At 35.1% G+C, this 15,965-nt stretch overlaps 1 protein-coding gene across 1 annotated transcript; it reads right to left on the bottom strand.

The window, feature by feature from the left end:
* Window positions 1-11,937: 11,937 nt before the first annotated feature.
* Crz (corazonin) lies at window positions 11,938-12,537 on the bottom strand. The gene is made up of 2 exons (XM_017903587.1): window positions 12,304-12,537; window positions 11,938-12,048 (listed from the first exon to the last, which is right to left on the bottom strand). The coding sequence occupies exons 1-2, from the start codon at window positions 12,535-12,537 to the stop codon at window positions 11,938-11,940; spliced, it is 345 nt and encodes a 114-aa protein (XP_017759076.1).
* Between the last annotated feature and the right edge of the window lie 3,428 nt (window positions 12,538-15,965).

Genomic DNA, 15,965 nt, shown 5'->3' on the forward strand with positions numbered 1-15,965 from the left:
CGGTTCGTCATACTGAAGATCATCAGACGAAAATCATGCATAATAACTTAATATCACAAGATCATTTCACATCATAATATTTCCTGAAGAATTCATAAATAATTTGTTTTATTTCTATAATTTGTTTACTTTTCTTTTATATGTGAAATTTTATGTAAATGGACGGTCCGTTTATGAATAAAATAATAATAAATAATAAATAATAATAATAATAAATAAAATTTCCAATTTCATGAACAAAGCTTTCAAACAATATTTAGACTAAAGAAAGTATATTACAATCGTATTACCAGCTTGGAAACAATCCAATCGTTAGCACAAGCCTCAACTACCTGCTACTCGGAAACCCATTATACTTAGCCACTAAGCCACTGTCAATCTTCCTATAGTGAAAACGATTTCCCAATTGTGATTCTAGACCCACCCTCAGACATATCCCCATGATCTCCAAGAGATAGACACGTTCTACATCGAGACTCTTCATTTTTTCTTCTCCTCCCAGATTTTCGTTCCTTAACCACGTCCGGTAAAGACACACAGAGTTGCTCCTCTCTGTCTCTTCTCTCTTTTTGATCGTCCTAATCGTTGTCTTTCCGCAGCGAATTATCCCACTTCAGCTAGGAGAGCTGCCTGTGACCGGATGTGGCCACGTTTACTGCCTATAATTGCAGAGAAGACGCGGCGCCGCGTTCCGCCCAATTATTTGGGGACAAATGCCCGCCGAAAAAGACTCCCTGTCGCTAAGGATGCGTCTACCTAGACGCTCAGAGAATTGTTTATCATGTGGAAAGTAAGTGTTATTCGGTTCGTATTACTCTTCCTTTATCCCAGCCTCTCCTGTTGCTCGTTTCAATCTATCGCTGATCCGGAGGAACATAAGCGATGATTGATGAAATCGTTTCAACTTCCATTGGTATTCTAATAAAGTGCTCTTCGAGCAGATGGTACTTTAAGCTAGAAACTGTGTCGGATCGATCGACCCTGGATTTTGGAATTTAATATTTAAGGAAGCAAATTTATTTTGGAAAGTTTCTAGTTTTACGGTATTAATATTATGTCTAAATCCCTTTTAATTTAGGAATCTGGGGTTCTAGGTTTCAAGAAACTTATTTCGATGGTAAATTTTAATAATAATATTAAAATAACTTCGGGAAAGCTAGAATTTGTTACTTTGAAAATTTGGAAAAGTTTGTTTCAAGAAATGGGATTACTGCCATATAAGATAATAAAATTAAGAGGAAATTGGGATTAGTAAATTATGGTAATTTTTAGTTAAAAGATTTAGCTACAGGGATAAATTAAGGTACGTGTATCTGAAAGTAAGAACTCGTTTTAAACGACGCTATGACACGTGATAGGCGTCTCGCTTGGTCTTGACAGAGGAAATTGAAAGTGAATCGTTTCCGGTCGGTCGGCGTTGACTCTCTCTTCCGAAACTCTCATGATTGTGCGTCCAGCGCCCTGTAATCTTATCCACGAAGATATTTCTGTGGTTTTTCTAGTTTCCAACGTAGTCGCCGCTGTCCAATTACGCGGTTCCACAAAGTCTCTTTTGGGAACCAAAAGCATCAGCGCTGCTAAATTTACGTGAAAACTATATCGATACTTCACCAACAACCTTACGTATTTTTCGACTTCCCTATATAAATTCTATTTAAAAGAAAAAGATATATGAAACTTGTCATTATATCGTAACAAAGTGGTAACTGCGTTATTAGAAAATTGTGTCATTCCCTTTGGTTATTGGAATAATCTTTCCTTTGATATTTTTGGTATTATCGGTAGACAAATAAATTATTAAAAATAAATAAGAGTTACGTGATAAAGGTAATATATTTTTATTATCTTTTCTCTACTTCGATGATATAAAAAATTTGAATAATTCGCAAGAAATATGAAAAAATTTATCGTAATATTATAACATCGTTTTGCAAAAATTATTTCATTTCCTTCGCTTGTTAAAATAACTATCCTTTCCAATTTTTGTGTATCACGTAAGTAAATTGATTACTAAAAATGAACAATGATTACATAAAAAACATAATACAATAAGAATATTAAAATTAGAAATGTCTGTTTTCGCGAAGGGTAATTTTCGAAAATTATTATTATATGCAATTTGTAAGAAATTAAAAGCACTAGTTCGTCATCGAATCGCCTTCACATATATTTTCGCATCGCGAACGAATTATTCTTCGTGGCTACGAAATTATGCAAATTATTGTCGTCGTTTTGCTCCTCATTGTTTCCATTGCACCGAGTCAACACACACCTTTAGAATTAATCTATGATCACGTATATTTGACACGCGAGCCGTACTTTATTTTCTATCGTGCTCATGAAGATATTTCGAGTGCATATATTGCTTTAGCCTTCACGTGCAAGCGCGTAATTGTTCATGTGAACACGTTTCATTACACGTAATGTCATGTACGATGACAGATAATAACACTGCAGGGGTAAATTCATCGATTTAAGGCTTAATGACAAAGGTGATCAAAAGCGACTGCATTTTTCGCATAAATTTACTGATTTTTATATCTGATGTTTGCATAACATGAGATTGAATATAATTTATTAAAGAAATTTAATTTACAAATTATTATTGGATAAAATAATTATTTAAATTTGGAATTAATTTAATTTTCATTTAAAATCGTTTCCATTATCTTCAGATTACATAGTAACATCTATTGACATTGTGTCTATTTATATAATTAAACTTTTTAATACTAGCCTTGTAAATTATTTTTGCTATTCGCAATTTCATTCTGCAATTCAACAAATTTTTAATTCACGAATTAATTTTAATTTTCCTTTGACACCTTGAAAAACTTTCGATAAATAATTCCCAAGCCTCTATAAACTAGCTGTAATAAATAAAACTTTTCTTCTCCATCGATGGAAGATTTCAATAAATACAAACAAGAACCATATTAATTCAAAAACACGGAGAAATAAAATTCTGAAACCTCGAAATTACCAAACATCCAATACTTAAACTGTCGAAATAAATAAATAATTATAACGCTAACACTCGATACTAAATTTCGATCAAATTGAAACCATAACCCAGTTTCATTGAAAGATAAAGCGAAAGAAATTCAATTTTGCTTTGGAAATCGAGCTAAAAACATAGAATTGCCTACTATACGAGCAACAGTCGCGGAACATACGCGTATATAACCACGCACACGTGTTATTTCGCGTGTATTTTACAGACGAAATTGGCGGGGTGGCTCGAATTAAAAACTAATCCAATATTAGCTTCGGTCTGGCGAGGCGATACGATACTCAACAATTATTTTCCCCAGTGTGTACCCATGTACGCCGGGAAACCACCCCCTGAGCTCCGCCTATGCGTGTATGCATACGATATGTATAGAGCAGTTTGCGAAAATTATTCACCTGTTAATACGATAATATACACAGAGAACGAATTAAGAAATTATTTGCACACAGTTAGACACGAAAGTATTCCAACACATACTCTTTATCGTTTTCAACCCTTTGTACTCGGGCTGCGACACCCGACCCCCACTTAAACGAGCTTTTCTCGAGATATAATCAACCGATTATTTTAAAATTTTGCATATATCTTTATTATAATATTTATTGGGTATTGACGATCGATATTTTTAAATCGTCAAGAAAATAATCAAAAATATCAACGAAAAAGGCAGGAACTTTGTGTTAAAATTCGATAGATCGACTATAAATAGCTGTCATTTCGATAATTTTTAGAAAAATTGAAAAGTTTGATCGCCAATGACTAGAGAACATGCTGTAGTTTTAAAGATAATACTAAATGGAATAAATAAATGAATGATCATTTTATAAATATATTGGATATCAGAAGTCCAAATTCTTAAATTAAAATAATAATGTAGAGAGACAGATGTCGTCAAAGCCAGTTTTAGAAGTGTCAGATGTCGCAAAATCGCGAATTTTTATTTATTCTAAAATATTGATTAGGCCAATTATTTTATCGTTAACATGTCTTAGTAAACAGAAGTCACTTCCGATATTTCTTCAAATTTATAATACAAGAACGATACATATAATAGTATGAATATTTTAATCAGAAAATTCCAAGCAAATAAACACATGGATCACTAAATGGAAAGATTAAAAATTTCTCAAAGAAATTTTTACAAGAATTTCAACATAAAACAGCTATGCCAATAATTATGAAGGTAACTTGAATAATTATATACCTCTTTTCGAAATATTGAAATATAAATAAATAAAACAATTACAAATCTAACGATCCAATTTCTCTCTGTTTTACCAAAAATAATTTTATTTTATCACACAAATTATTAATAAAATTATTCCTTTCAAATTTTTAACTTGAACCATCTTCATAATTACCAGTACTTACATAAAATTCTAAAAAATAGAGATACTCTAAAATTCGAAATTCAAAATGTCCAAAATTGTACAATATTCGATTAAAAAATTAAAAAAATAAAAAATTCCAATACCAAGGGTACTGCAGTTCTCTCGATAAAAGCTTTAATGTCGATAAACACGAGGGATTAACCTGCCAAAAAGACCGTGATGCATATCGAAATGCTTGGAAATTCTCTTGAAATTTTTATCACGCATCATGGAAACACTTTTTTTTTCTCTCCTCTCTCTCTCCTTTTTTCGGGTAGACGCCGTGCATAGATCATAACGGGTACGCACATGGACGCGAAACCGGGGCGAGGCTTGTTTATAAAATCATGAGGAGCGCGCTGCACCGGATATTTACGCAACCGGCGTAAATTTATTGCGATTGCGCTTTAGCCGAGTCGGAGGACGCTTTTTTCCCGGTCGTCGAGGGAGACGACTGATCCCGGATGAAAACGACCGGGGCCAAGCTCCACGAAAATTGATGATTTTTATGAAAAATAAATCGGAATCGGCCCGACGATCCCTTCGATAACGTTTCGCGCCTGTTCGAGCACTTCCGGTGCACGGGAGAAGAGCGTTAATAGGGAAGTTTTGGTCTTCGAAGGGAATTCATGACACAGGTAAATATATTTTTAATCTTGGATTAGAAAGTTGAGAATAGAGTTTCGATTGCTTCAAGTATTTTTCGAATTATAAAAATATTTGAGTTACACGCATGTTCTAGTAATTTCTAGTAATAATTCTACTTATTGTACATTTTAGTAACGATACTTCTGGTGGGGAAAGGTTAAAGATTTAAAAGTGATTTCTGTTCTATTTAAATTTGATCCTGTCTTTAAATATTTTAGTAAGAAGAGATTTAAATAAATCGAAGAGTTTTTATTAAAAACTAACCTCATCAATTTTAGGGTATTTTAAATATAATACAATACTAAAACAGTCTAATTGATACAAATTAGGATCATATCATGCTGAAATGCTGTTACATGAAACGATATATTAAGTAATATGCCTGAAAAGTGTACTAACTAAACATGATAGTTTTATTGCTATATACATATAATATAATAATAAAAACAATTTGACGGTGGTAAAGTATTTTCTTTCTCTCTTGAAAAATATAGTTTTTCATATGTATTCGATTCTTTTACTTAAACTAGTAAAAATTGATTTCTTATCCTATTAAAGAATTTTTTATTCGTTCTACTCAATAATCAAACTTCTTCATTCTTAAATCGATTTTTCATTCTATTAATCAAATTTTCTTATGCTCGGATAGATATTATATTCTGCTAATCAAATTTTTTATTCTCAAATCCATTTTTTATTCCATTGATCAAATCTTATCCTGTTGTTTACGGTGATATATCGACTATGCAAAAGCAGATTACAAGTCCATATACTTTACCGACCACTTTTTACTCTTGGAACATATAAGAGCCGAAAATTTCAAACCCTTTTTTCTCACCTGTGTATCGCACATATAATTTCGGTGCATCGGGATAATAAAAGAAGCATTTCTACCCCTCGCAAAAGCGGTTCTAACTGGGTGGCAATTCGATACCGGGCCCGATCAATTTTCGTAGCCATTAGCTGCTCCACGTGTTTCCTAAAACAATGTGCCTAAACACTATTCGTTTCCTGGCCGTAAAAAATGGTCAGCTCTTCGTAACCGTTTCTTCGGCCGTGTCTTTATTTCCGATCGTTTGCGGTCGACGTCATAGACCGAATGGAAGGCGTGTTAAAGAATCGAGAACGCCCGCGTTCTTTCTCCTCGTTTCGTTCCATAGACAATGGCCCCGGTTGAACTTTATCTTTTCGCTATACGTTAATGACACCCGCCCGTTCCGCGGTGTTCCATCGATTTCGCGAAGAAAGAGAAAATTCTCGACGAGGCAGTAAAAAGAGGGGCGTTCCCGCAAAAACAATGCTTCATGCAGAAACAGGAATAATTGAAGTCGTAAAAATGTGAAACGCGAGATGTCAAAAAAGTCGAAGTCTCGCGAATTAGCGAGGCGCGATTAGGGCGGATTTTCATTTTATCTTATCGCGAATAAAACGAATTATGATCTCGCGAAGTAATCGATTCTTAGAAATGAGTCTTTCGCTCTCAGAGTTCTCGATATATCCAAAACTTCGCTAAAAAGTTGTGTAATTAACTCGTAAGATAGCTATAGCAATTCATTAAAGAAAAAATGAAGAAGAAAATTGATGTTTGTATTTCATTCATATTTTCTTGCAATATTCTAATAATAATAATAGTGACAGAATAATATACTGTTACTTGGAATGCATATCTCTCAAAAAAGTATAATATAGATAGTGCTACCCAGTGTTTCTTTTCGTTCGCAACTCAACAATAATTCGCCAATTTTGAATTGTCTACTAATTTTGAGATCTACGTCGTGTCATCGGAAACCAAACTTTGTATCGTTGACTCCTTCCACGAGTAACTGTTTCGGGAATCTTACGATGATTTTCCACTACTCACTAGCGCCACCACGGTACGTATCTCCAGTAAATATCGTATATATCGTAGAATTGTTTTCTAATTCTATTTATATATATAATCTTGAAAATTTTTTCTTATTACATTTTATTTATATATATTTAGTTATACATTTTATACATTTATATATATTACATTTTATTTATTTATATGTATAATCTTGAAAATTTTTGCTTCCTATTACGTATGTCATGCCCTTTGCAAGATATTATTTCCAAAATTCTTCGACTGCACGACCATACTCGTGAAAGGGTTAAAGAACCAATGACATCATCCTTCGTGATCAAATTCTCGCGAAAGAATCCATTCAACGCGAAAGTATTATAATAAAAGCAACAAACGAGCATGATATCAGTTCGGAATTTCGCTCGTCAAACGATTTTTCCCGTTGTTTCGCGCTTTTTCGTGCCGGCACCGCGAAGTCTCCCTTGTCGCGCGACAAACGACAGACGACAGACGACAGGTTGAAAAAGACGACGTTCCTCGCGCCAAGAGGCGGCCCATTTAGGATGATTGCCCGATTTTATGTATTTATACTCGAGCTGTTGCAACGTCCACCTTCCACAGCTGATATCCGTTTCTGCGGCGCGGTCTAAGCGCGGGTTTAAAATTCGTAACGCTTGACACGATGTCCCGGTGAAATATTATCCCGGATTTCCGGCCAACCATCCGCGTAACAGGCCCGCGTGAAATATGCACGCGACACGGGACAGAAATCTGGACGCAAGTGCTATCAGAGGACTCTTTTGCGAACCTGTGAACGCACCAGCGTTTTTAATCGACCTGCTCGCGATTAGAAATCGCGAAAGCAGCTTGGAGTAGATTACGCGAGCGTGATTTTTGGTCCTGTCATTGAATATGTTTAACATATTACGTTTCTCTTAGAAAAATATATTAGTCTAATTTAAAAATAAAATAAGTTGACGAGTTAAATTGAAATATTAGAAAGAACAAGAGATAGATAGAAGGAAGTGTGGAGATTATAACAGTAAAATTAGAAAAGAATTCAACGATATGCACCATTCATTAGTCACGAAAAAATATTCGAAAGTAGCCTATAATATCAGTCGAAGGAGCCATTTATTTATTAAATAGGAAGCTTTGATATGCGTCGATTTAGCCTTTTATGACAGACTTTAGGGTTTCTTCCGCTAAACCTTCTGTATTTCGATGAACATACCGCAAATATCGTATGTATCATCGTATTATTTTTTGAAAAACTTGAATGTTTTTTCTCAAAGCAGGATAATGGCCCATTCGTAATACACGATAATTAAAACAATTTTCTAATCGTGTTAATTATCAATTATTGATTATTAACAAGTCTATATGGCAACTAATAACTAATTTCTTGAAAAACAAGTACCAGTGTAATGGAAAGGTTGAAGAATATTGGAATAAATTGGATTCGAAACTCTTTCTTTGTTGTTGTTAGTATAAAATAATTGAGGGCATTCTGGCCGTAAAATTAGGTGAAACAGAAATTTCCAAGAATCGATAATCAATGAGATTACAGATGGAACAAATACACTAAATATAGGAATCGATTATGAGCCTTTTTTAAAAAAGGATAGGTAATCGATTATAATTTTGTTAATTAACAAAAATTTTCACGATGAGGTAATAAATTGCACAAACTTGCAGATAATAAATTTCCCAATCGTGAAGCAGATATTTAATTAAATTAAACGAGCTGAACGTCGTTTATGTAATCCAGAAAAATAATATCTCCTGGAATGCCAAGCTTATCCTTCTTCAAGGAAAAACAACTGCAACGAAGCGATGCACTTACTCTTGGCTGATGCCTCCTACATTTATGCTCGCTTAAAAATCGCGTAATGCGTTCAGGACATACATGTTAATCTCCTAGCTCAAATAGGCACCACTCGTTTACAATACTCACCTGTCAACGTGTGTAAATACAGAAAACTGTTAATTGAGTAAAATTTACTCTCAATGTGCAACCGATAAATTACTATACACTAAAATATAATTTCCAAAACTCTTACAATCCATAAAAACATAATTCAAGCAAATATCCATGCGAAATATACCAAAAATCTACCCGAATATTAAATCTTAAAACATTTTATTGGAAATATAAGGTATTAAACGAAAATGCGGAAAATGGTATCCGATTTCTCGAATACCGATGCAAGAATTAGCGTTTAAAGTATTTGAAATGAAAATTCGTGGAAGCTCGTTCAATCGCGTTTTCTTCAAATTTCGTTCGAAATAAAATTTCACACACTCGTGGATGTACAAAGCTACGAAGACACACGGACACGCACGCGTATAAGGATACATTATCAGCGAATGCAGCGGTCGTGCATGCGTATTGCAGGCACGCCAAGCACCACCCTATAAAGGACATTGGCGTAGGGTTCTTGGGTTACTCCCGAGGGTATTAAGAGAGAAAAGCGTTTCGTATGGGCACGTGGCGGTGTGTGGTTGCTCCATGACTGGCTGGAGGAAGAGGGTCACCTATGGCTGCTGGGTACACCCAGTCCCTATGGCACGGTGACGATGCTTTAATATTTAATGCGATTAAACTCATTTCGACCCGCCTCCCGTAATTGGTTTCTGATTAACAGCCAAGTTTTAAGTGCATTGCCCGTGCATGATAGTTATACGCGTCCTGACGCTATCAACTAATAACCGTGAGTGCTCCTCTTGTCTCTAATGTGAACGCTCGCACGTGAACCGCCATTATTCTTGCATATATAATTAGCCATGCATTTTATTAATTGCATCGCTGGCTCGCGCTCGAAAATTACCTGCGAATTCCCGATTAACACCGATCGAGTAAACAATTTCGAACGATATCGATTACTTCTTTCCCTCGACCACTGGTGGTCTTGGAAACAGTTGTATCCATAGTGGTTACGTTGCGATGGAAGTGGTTGATAACGGGATTTCAATATGCATGATGTTGGTTTCAATTTTTGCATTCTGAATTTTCTTCGGGTAGCTTCAGTTAAGTTTTGCTACTCTCCTTTTCCTGTAACTCGAGCTCGTATTCTATAATTTGATGGCAGGCTTTGAAAGAAAATTGTGGAAATTTATGATTACCAATTTTCGTGACGTTCGTTTCGATGTTTGCATTCTTAATTTTCTTCAGGTGCTTCCAATTGTGACATATAGTTTGATTGTATTCTTCCATCTTGTTTTCCAGTATTGTAAATTTGATATAGGTTCTACATGATTATAATTTAACTCGCGTTATAAATTATACAAAACACATACTAATTAAATGTAAAATGAGCACAATCAAGGTTTCCACTATAATTTCCCGCGCTCTACTTTTAACCCTTTACACTCGGCGATTTTTTCGTTACAGAAAAATAATAATTCGAAGACTTTCTGTCATAAAGTCGATGATATTTTTAAAACTGTAAATAAGAAATCGTATACAAATTAAGACGTATTATTTTATTTCGACATTCCACGCATCGTTGGGTAATTTTAAATGTGGTATATTAATTAACATCGATCTTTAGAATCAAATTAAATGGCAATTGAGGGTTAAAAATAGAATGGATATTCAACAATAATTAAAGTTCTATAAGAAGAATAAATAAGTTAAATATAGCTGGTCTACGCTGATTTAACACCAAAACGTTTTCAATAAAACAAAAGAGAAATCTGCCGCCCTTCCATTATTGCTAACATTAAGACCCACGATTCCCTTTTGCCCAATGACGATGCTCATCGGTGGAGCGCAGCGAAAACAGAAAGTCTCCGAATTCAGCCGGCGAATTGCAGTTGGAGGATAAGTTGTCCGTAGGGATAATCCATGGACTCAGCAGGTGTCTCTATTCGCCAGGGTTTCACTCCATCTTCCGTTGACAGACAAAATCCCCTACGGCGTGCAGTACAGGCCGCCGCGATCTATCCTATTGACCGTCTGTCCAATTAGGACAGCGAAAACTTAATTAACTGTTCCGATGGACCCGATGAAAACTGGATGGGCACGCTGATGCCCGCGCGGAAAACTCGATAATTAATACAAATCTAGATATGCTGGCGCCCGATAAAAACAATTTGCCCGTTAACCATGATTGATGAACGATTACGCTTTAAATCCAACGTATTCCGTGGCGGAGGCGAACTATACACGTGATTGAATAATTGATCGGAATGGACGATAGGAACGTATTCGCTGTAATCGAGCAAGCCGGAAATAGAAACGGATGGAAATCATGCCGAGGACACGCGTTATACCGTAAATGAAGGAAAAGCGGAGGAAAAGTGGCGAAAAGTTCGCTGACATTTTCATCGTTCTTCTTGCGCCTCGTATTCGGATGTTAAATTTAGAATTCGTCAAAGCGTGATAAATTTGTCAGAAGTGATTTGCGGAAAAAGAGTTTTGAGTCGCCTTGATTGGCGATGGCGAATATAGTGATAAGGTGTCGCGAAAAGGTTCAATGACATTCCACGTACATACTGTTTTCATCGTTCTACCGCTTCGTAAAAGCTGTTAAGCTTGAAATTTACCTGAAAAATAGGAAAATGGAAAATAATTCATTTGAGAAATGTTATAAATAATTTTGATTATTAATTAGTGATTATATTTATATTTTATGTTTTGGTTATTATTAGTGATTATATATAAATATTAATAATTATTTATTGGTCCTCCTTTTAATTAACTCTTTTTTTATTCACGTCGAGTATATTCAACGAATGGTATTAAAGAATCTACAAGCGATAGAAATATAAATTTTTCGAAAAAATGACTAGCATTTCTTCTTTATCGTGTAATCTTTTTAATACGCTATTCTTTTCAATTTTATAGCATGACGCGATTACTCCGTTTTCACGAATACTCTCGTCATCGCTTGAAAATAATTAAACACACAGTGTAGACTTTTAAAATTAAATGAAAGACTTAAAGGATTGAGAATATTAAAATGTTAGGATAGAAGTGGTTAAAAGAGCCAATAAAACTTTCATTGAAGTTGCTATTTATTTGATGACACGTAATCCGCAATTAATCCAAAGCTTTCGCTACCAAAAGCATAATACTAATAATTGTTATTGGCGAGAGTGGGCTGTCTGTGAAAGTGGTCGTTAACCATATTTTCAGAGAAGCTCCTTTTCGGTGAGTTAAGCAGCTCGCACGGCAATTGAAGCAGCTGAAAAATGCAAACATTTTCATTAGTAGAACGAACTAATTAAATTTTTACAATCTTTAAATAATATGTAACATGTAATTAGCATATAATTAACATATGGTTACGAATTTAAATATATAAATTTATTTAAAATAAATTGAAATTTGTCAATTTTAAAGGCATTGATGATTCTTAAGCTTCACAGTCAGAATATTTAATTTAGTATGTCATAGGTAGATTCGTTGCAGAACCTTGTCATTTTGCAGCATTACTTACTTGGTTGTTAATATTTCCTTGAAGCAATAATCTCAGCTTCTGCAGTTCGCAATTAACAAGAACATTGTCTAATTGACCCACGTTTTTGCTGCCAGAATTCACGAAATCTTCCAGTATGGGCGACGTGGATCTTTTTCCATTCGTCCAGCCATGGCTGTACTGGAAGCTTTGACACATAACCGATGTTATGGTCAGCGACAAGACGAACAAGACAACAAACCGAGAGTTAACCATCTGTAAAAATTAAAAGACACGATTGTTAATATGGTGGAAAAATATTTTATCCTTAGAAAGGAAGAATTTCCGATACTTTCAAAATATCGTTATATTTTCATTCTTGACAGTCAATTCATTAATTACGAGATCAATTTATTAATTAATTTTTCAACAAGATATTCTAAGATATTCTATTATTTTTAGTATATACGGATATATCTAACATCCAAGGAATTGAACCTCGCAAAGAATTAGAATTTGTCGAAATGTGGATCTAATAAATAATTAAACTTAATTTAAACGAATTTAACCCTAACCATAGAAGTTGAAACAATACCAAGTATCCACTACCACGATTTACAAAAATTAACCCCTTCCTGTATTTTGACGAGTCTGACTCGTGATGAAGATTTTGGCCCAAACATGAATATCACGAGCCGGACTCGTAAACAGAACATTTTTCTAAATATAGTTTTAAAACTGTCATCTAACATAAAATATATTTATAATATTTATAAAAGGAAAAAGGATTAGAATTTACTTCCACAGCAGTCGAATCGCAATCGAATAAAACTGTCAACTAAACAACAGTCGAATAAAACTGACTATATCACACGTATTTACATTTCGACTCGTATTGCAACTGATTTCGAACATCAGTCTGATCCGCGCGTTGACGCCTACTGTTTCGGCCCGGATTTTGTCGAGCTAAATCGTTCGGGAAGGGGTTAAAAGTAAGAGTAATGACCGTATCGATCTTCCAGAGATCTACTGAAGAATTGAGGAATTTATAAAATAAATACAACAAAGATTGCTGGCTGGTTGAACTGCAAGCAGATAATCGACACCGCTCCGAAGTTATGCAGAAGCCACTGTGGATTTAATCCGAGCGATGGAAATTGGTATCGCGCGTACCATGTACTGTTATGCCATAAATCGAGACAAAAGCGTATTGCAGATCCCGATCAGGCCTATTTCTCGTCGGCTGATTTGAATCCGTGCCTTTTTCATCCACCAACCGAGCGAAAAGGACAGCTCTAACTCGCAATGTGCAGCGAGTGCAAACGTAAAACAATGGCACTGTTCGAGTGTCACGGATGACTTGTTGGATCAACGATCCGTTCGATGTCCGACAATTTAAGATCCCATAGACTAGGCTGTTCGGTACCTCGGTCACCTGTTTTACTTTTACGTAATTTATTTTAACAACGCAACGGGTGCAACTGCAGCTCGTAACACGGGTGAAAAGAAAATTAGCTGCCAACTGAAAATGTTGCACCACCATTCAAGAGTTTCGGATCGCTTCTAATATTCACGGTTTATGGGAGAAAACGAAATAAGGGATAATATATAAAACTTGGTATTTCTTGTCTTTAGCAGGTTATCAGAAGTTGTTCTCCACTTTATCGTCGCAACGATGTTTCTTTCTCTTTAATTGGTACACTTCGAAGCATCTGAAAAATTGATCTGTAGTTCTGCTTCATTTATTCCAGAGCATCCCATTTAAGTTGACACGGCAAAAAAACTGATAAATAAGTAATTTAAAAAGGTATTTTAGTTCGCTTTTTAATATTTAGTATTTTTGTGTTTTGTAGCTAAAACTATTAAAAATTAAATATAGTTAAATACAGTTAAATATAGTCAGATATTAAAAATTGTGTCAACTTAAATGGGACACCCTGTATATAAAAATTCGTAGACTTTTGTAACTTTTGCATTAAAATGGATGGAATTACTTTCTTCCACAGTTTTTCCATCTTTCCACAAACGATTGCCAATTGGATTGTAAACTACCCTTTATGATGTCTCGAGCGTGTTTTTACAGCATCAAGGAAATATAAGTAGAAAATGCCTGGTTCTTGAGCAATGATGTACAATCGAACATGATATTTTGCATGATGCAACGATGAATTATATGAAACAATACGGCAATTGTGTAATTTCTCAGCGCAATTTTCGCGGCGTTCTAACGGAGCATAATGGCGGCATGATCGTGTGCGCATGACAGCTCCGATTTCATAGAAATTTAATCGCAAAACGCGCGTGGTAACTCCACTGTGATATCTTCGTTTAAATCCTAATTTGTTCGTTTAACGAATAGTTCGTAATATTTATCTTGAAACGTCGAAGTGTTCGAAGATTTTTACTGTGTAACTTTCAAATAATTTAAAATTTATCTTTCCAAATTTCAGAATTTTTCGCAAGAACCTAATCAATTTCGATAATACAAAATGCCTAGATATTATGTAATTTATCTCGTCGAATTGTGAAATATTTCTCGATATACTGTTTAATTAACGGGTACAATATATTCAGATAACGTACAATTTATCTTTCCGAATTTTAAACTTCCACATAAGACTCATCTTACAAGTAATAACTCTCTGATCTTAAAACTTTTCACAAAATCCTATTTGATCAACTAACATAAAATATTCAGATACCCAGATACAGTAGTTTATCTCCTCGAATTTTCGCCATTTTTGCGTAATAGTTCTAGAATTTTATAGAATTTATAAGATTTAATTTTATAATTAATTAACTAATATAAAAGATTCGCGAAGCTTGCGTTACATTTTCCTAAGTCGTTGGCAAAGAAGTGTCCCGAATTCTCGAAACCCTGATTAACACTAAAATGATCATGTAACTTACTTGGCTTCCATCGCGCTCAATTTTCGTAGTTGCGATTAAACTTACGCGCAGCAGCGGAAGTCTCGAAAATTTCGACAACTTCTGCGTACGAGCAAATCGATTCCATCCATTCTGCAAATTAACTCGCAGATTCCTCGATCCCTGCCGGGCTCATAAAAAGCAGTGAAAAGAAAAAGAAGACCTTCCGGCGAATGTTTCACGAATGTTAAGATTCATTTACTTAAAATTCACTCGTCCCAGCCGAAACCGCTTAATGGCCGCCTCATTTTCAGCTCGTCCCTTTTTACGGAACGCTCCAGAATCGCGGGCTCGATGAAGGAAAGAAAACGAAGAAAAACCGGACATTTATCTCCCGCGTTCACTGACAGCATGCGTACACACGGCATCACGTGAGGTTTTTTCGAAAAATTTTAGAGTACCCTCGTACGTTTTCACGTGCTAATTTTAAAGGAACCATTAACGCTACGCGCGTCCCCGGTCATTAAGATAAGAGTAAGTGCTACTAAGTGTCCCATGGATAAGAGACGTGACCAGCATCTCTGTCGCATAGAGACGAGCCATTTCCGAGCGTGTCATCGAAGAACCGCGAAACACGTCTCTTTGTTTCGTATTATTTGAACCTGGGCAATAATAGGAATGGACTTCCTTTCTAATACCTAATACCTTTGAAAAATTCAACCAGTTAATAGAATATTATGTTCTTTAGGTCACTTACGACAAGTGACAGACGCAATACCTCACTTGTGTTATAGGTTCTGACATTGATCGATTAATATTTGACTAAAGGAATTTCG

The sequence above is a fragment of the Eufriesea mexicana genome, unplaced genomic scaffold (assembly GCF_001483705.2).
Source record: "Eufriesea mexicana isolate 0111107269 unplaced genomic scaffold, ASM148370v2 scaffold2421, whole genome shotgun sequence".
Classification (NCBI taxonomy): domain Eukaryota; kingdom Metazoa; phylum Arthropoda; class Insecta; order Hymenoptera; family Apidae; genus Eufriesea; species Eufriesea mexicana.